We start from the raw sequence: 3,959 nt of genomic DNA, 5'->3' as shown, positions 1-3,959 counted from the left end.
GCAGGCCGGCGCCACCGTCGGACATGGGGCAGTGCACAACATCCGCCCGGGCAGAACCGCCCTTCTCGACACCGCGGAACGCCCGCTCAATGGCAAGGCCGGCGTCGCACGCGGTGAGCGTCCCCTTAAAGGAGTCACAGCATGCCAGCACGCGCTCCCACGAATACTGCGTCGTCGAAGAAGGCATTTGAATTAATTATCGAATGAGTACTCACCTCGGATTTACTGGCTGTTCTTGCTCTCTGGGTTGTCATTCGCCGTCGCCGCCAGCACGTCAAGAGGGCAGGAAGAGAAGGCAAAGAGGAGAATCGGCGCAGGAGGAGGGCAAGGCAATGACAGACACACGCGTCAAGGTGTGGTGGAAGCTGCATACCGGGAGACACACGCCCGCGGAACACAAACATAGAGAAGGCGAGGGAAGCAGAGACAAACAGAAATCGTGGAGAGGCAGCATGCAGGGAGACGCGCGGGGGGAGACGCGCGGGGGGAGGGGTCCGCCCGATGCAAGAAGGTTGTTTGGCTTCCCCCGCGCAAAAGAAAAAAAGAAAGGACAGCGGCATGCAGAGGGAACGGGCACCATCCACGAAGGACGGCGTCGCGTGTTCTCCTTGCCGCCCGCCCCCGTTACTCGTTTCGCAGAAAAGCCCCCTTCATCTGCCTGGCCATCGCAGCCGCCCGGGCCCCACGCCCGCCACACGCGCACCACCACCACAACCACCGCTGCCGCCGCCGCCGTTCGCACGCCCCGGTGCATACCGCACTCAACCGCACCGCCTCCCACCCCGCACTGCAGCGGGCCTACTCCTTCACGCAGCGGCGCCCCACGTCGGGGGTCTGCGGCTGCAGGCACGTCATGGCCTCGTTCAGATGCCCCTCAATGGCGGCAAACGGGTTCTCCACAAACGAGGGAGCCTGCAGCACCTGGTCAAACAGCGCGAGCTCCGCCTTCGCCGTCTCCATCCTCGCCTCCGCCGCCGTCCTCCGGCTCGGGTGCCGTTCACGGGCCACAAGCTTCGCGGCGAGCTGGCGGTGTTGCTCCTGCTTCCGGCCACCGCCAGCAGACCGGCGTGCAGGGCGCTGCCCGTCACGTACGATCGTCGTCGCCCTTGCCGCTCCCCCGTGCTGGCCACCACGTGCGCCTCTGTGCATCCTCCTGCCGCTGCTGCTCGCGTCCTGCTTCGCGGTCAACGGCTGTCCCTCCTTCTTTGCCTTCCGCTGCAGCCGCGACTCCCGCTGCGGCGTGTCTCTCGCGCCCACGCCTGGCAAGGCCTCCGCCCCTGCGGTTCTACCGACGACCCCAACACTATTCCCACGAGAGCCGCTGTGCCCCGCAGGAGAGGCGGCGTGGGCTCCCGCACCCGTCCGTTTCAACAACCGGGGCTGCACGCCGCCGGAACTCTTCACCATCTAACACGGCAGACGTTTGCTTGAGCGCACCCAACGCATGCTTGCACACGCCGGTGCGTGGGAAAACGAGCCAAAAGGAGGAAGAGGTCACACAAACGCAGAAACCAAACAGAAAAGACAACACGCATCGGCCGCTGGCACCGGCGGCGACGCTTCCCCGCTTCTCCGGAGGCCAGGCATGGAGACTCGTCTGCCACTCAGGGTGGGGGGGGCACGCGTGAGAGCCCCGAAGAAACCCCCAGAAACAGCAAAACAAAAAATAGAAAAGGAAAAGAAGTTCTGGGCAAATAAAAAATAAAAATAAAAAAGAAGTTCCTCGGAGGGTCTTTTTCGCCGCCCATGCCAAACAAGCGTGGCAGCCAACATGTAACGAAATAAAACGTGAGACCCGGCCGGGCGGCATTGGGCATACAGCCCAAGCAGATCCACGGGAAGAGAAGACGGGCGGGAGTCACAGCAGGAGGTGCAGCACGCCGTATTTCATTGCTTCCGCAAGCGCGGCGGCGTCTGCCAGGACCTGCCGGCCACGCAGCGGACGCGCCGATCGCGGAAGCGGGGACCACACCTTCGCCAGCCGCGCCACGCCGTCGCCGCCCCGGCCTTTCTCCTCCCTCGCCCCCACACCCCGCCGGCCCCGTCGAGCACGCGCACCGCCACGCCATGGAGAGCAGACACGCTGCACCGACGGTAAAGAGGAGTGTGCCCCGCCGAACCGCAGCGCATCCCTCGCGCCGGCCTCCCCCAACAGCTGCGCCAAAAAGGCAGCCCTTTCCGCCGCCGTAAGCGCCGCCCCGGCAACGCAGTAATACAAAACCGTCGACAGCACGTCCTCCTCCCTCCGCTTCCCCTGCCGCGTTGGCTGCTGTGACGCCGGCGTGCTGCGCGCGTGCGACGTCGAGGGCTCCAGCATCGCCTGCCGCACCGACGCCCTCGCCCAGGCAAAGGAAGACGCCCCTGGGCCCTTCCGCACACCTGACGAGAAGACAACTTTTGCCTCGGGGGGCGCACTCGTCGCAGCACCGGCAGGAGCAGAGCGGCCCCCCTGGCTGAAGGCGTGCTGCGGGCGCCGCACCCACTCGTAGTGCTCCGCACCCACGCGGTACCGCACGGCGAAGAAGACACTCCCACGCCAGGGGTCGACGATCCACACACCCACGCCACCGTTGAGCGCGGGGCACTCCGCACCCGGCCCGCACCGCCCATGCGTGCCGTCCCGCTTGGCATCCCCGAGTCGCCGCCTGACGCCGTGATCCACCGCGTCGCGGTTGTTCAGTCCACATGCCGCCATGCACTGCGCTGGCCCTCCCTCCACTGGCTGTGAGAAAAGTTGCATGAAATCCACGTACTCACGCAACGTCAACGCCGGCGCAGACGGGTCGGGCAGCCCCGGAATGTGGTGCAGCACACCCACCCGCTGGCACCACACAGAGCGCACTTCGGCGCCACGGCGTCGCTTGAGGGAGAGCAACGTGCGGTCGCGGCAAGGGCGCAGGCACGTCGCATCAGCGGCATCGCCCGCATCCACGCACGCCGCACCGGGCAAAAAAAGAAAGGGGGCAGGAACCAGCACATCGTACACCGCCGCCGCGGTGTGCAGCAGCACCGGTAAGTGTTGACGGCCCACGTCGCACGCCGGCGCCTGCCCAACGCGGCGAAGCACGACACGCTCCCACGGCACCGGGTGACAACACGCCCGCACACCCCCAGGTACACCCGCCAAACCCCCCGAGAACACCGGTGGGCGCTCCTCGTCAGCCTCCGACAGCCCACCGCGGCACGTCGCTCCCTTTGGAGGGGCTGTCGCGAGCGGGGCCGGAGGGAAAACGGCCTCCAGACGCCTCAACAGCGTCGCCGGGGTCAACACAACTTCCCTGCGGAGGCCTGCCGCTGACACCGGACGCACGCAAGAGCCGCCACACCGCCGGTGCACACCGCCCCTCGCCGACGCAACAGACGCGGAGCGGCGCCACTCCCCACCGGACGTCCCGGACGTCGCAGCACCCCCGACGGCGCACGGCCTCGCCCACACACGACGCAAAAGCAAATAACACACGCACCGCATGCACGGACCGCCCTCACAGGTCTCCGGCAGCCGCGGCCCACCGCCAAGCCTGCACGACAACTACGCAAAAACAAGGCAAGGGACAAAGACAAAAGAAACTGTACGAGTGCGGCAGCAACAGCCCGAATGCGCCAACGGGAAACCAACACACTGCGATGCCAAGAGAGTGAGAAAGACACGCCACACGCCACGCACGCACAGTGGCAGCTACAGATCTGTTCAAGGAGCTGCCACAACAGCGTACGTATGTGGAAAACACAAAAATTAAAAAAAAAAATCCTAGCGACAGCGCGCCCAACACATCTTGATGCAATCCACGTTTTTCTTATTAATCATTTAAAATTAAAATGGAATCCACACAGCGTTTTGTTTTCTTGATTCTTGTTCAAGTCCTTAGAAGTTACCGTCCCTTAGAATGGTCGGCGTTATGACGACGTCTAGGAAAGACAAATGGTGGCCCGGTCCCCGCACTGCCGCGCCCGCAAAGCGT

General features: G+C 64.7%; 3 protein-coding genes across 3 annotated transcripts in view, besides 2 other annotated features; all 3 read right to left on the bottom strand.

Annotated features, from left to right (window-relative positions):
• Positions 1-187, bottom strand: part of TraAM80_09584 (glycerate kinase) — a gene marked incomplete at both ends in the record, with an annotated part of 426 nt that extends 239 nt beyond the window's left edge. Inside the window, one exon of the mRNA XM_029386259.1 lies at positions 1-187. This exon is cut by the window's left edge and continues 239 nt beyond it. Within this exon, the coding sequence (XP_029233883.1) occupies positions 1-187 (187 nt within the window).
• Positions 188-666: 479 nt separating this feature from the next.
• Positions 667-748: a microsatellite.
• A 50-nt stretch (positions 749-798) lies between these two features.
• TraAM80_09583 (uncharacterized protein) lies at positions 799-1,407 on the bottom strand (the record flags this gene model as incomplete). Its single annotated transcript, XM_029386258.1, has 1 exon — positions 799-1,407. The coding sequence occupies one exon, from the start codon at positions 1,405-1,407 to the stop codon at positions 799-801; it is 609 nt and encodes a 202-aa protein (XP_029233882.1).
• Positions 1,408-1,647: 240 nt separating this feature from the next.
• Positions 1,648-1,683: a microsatellite.
• Positions 1,684-1,858: 175 nt separating this feature from the next.
• On the bottom strand, positions 1,859-3,469 carry TraAM80_09582 (uncharacterized protein; the record flags this gene model as incomplete). Its single annotated transcript, XM_029386257.1, has 1 exon — positions 1,859-3,469. The coding sequence occupies one exon, from the start codon at positions 3,467-3,469 to the stop codon at positions 1,859-1,861; it is 1,611 nt and encodes a 536-aa protein (XP_029233881.1).
• Between the last annotated feature and the right edge of the window lie 490 nt (positions 3,470-3,959).

The sequence above is a fragment of the Trypanosoma rangeli genome (assembly GCF_003719475.1).
Source record: "Trypanosoma rangeli strain AM80 chromosome Unknown Tra_15.4_contig_00624, whole genome shotgun sequence".
Classification (NCBI taxonomy): Eukaryota; Euglenozoa; class Kinetoplastea; order Trypanosomatida; family Trypanosomatidae; genus Trypanosoma; species Trypanosoma rangeli.
The sequence above is the reverse complement of the archived record's forward strand: the minus strand, read 5'-3'. Positions and strand labels throughout refer to the sequence as shown.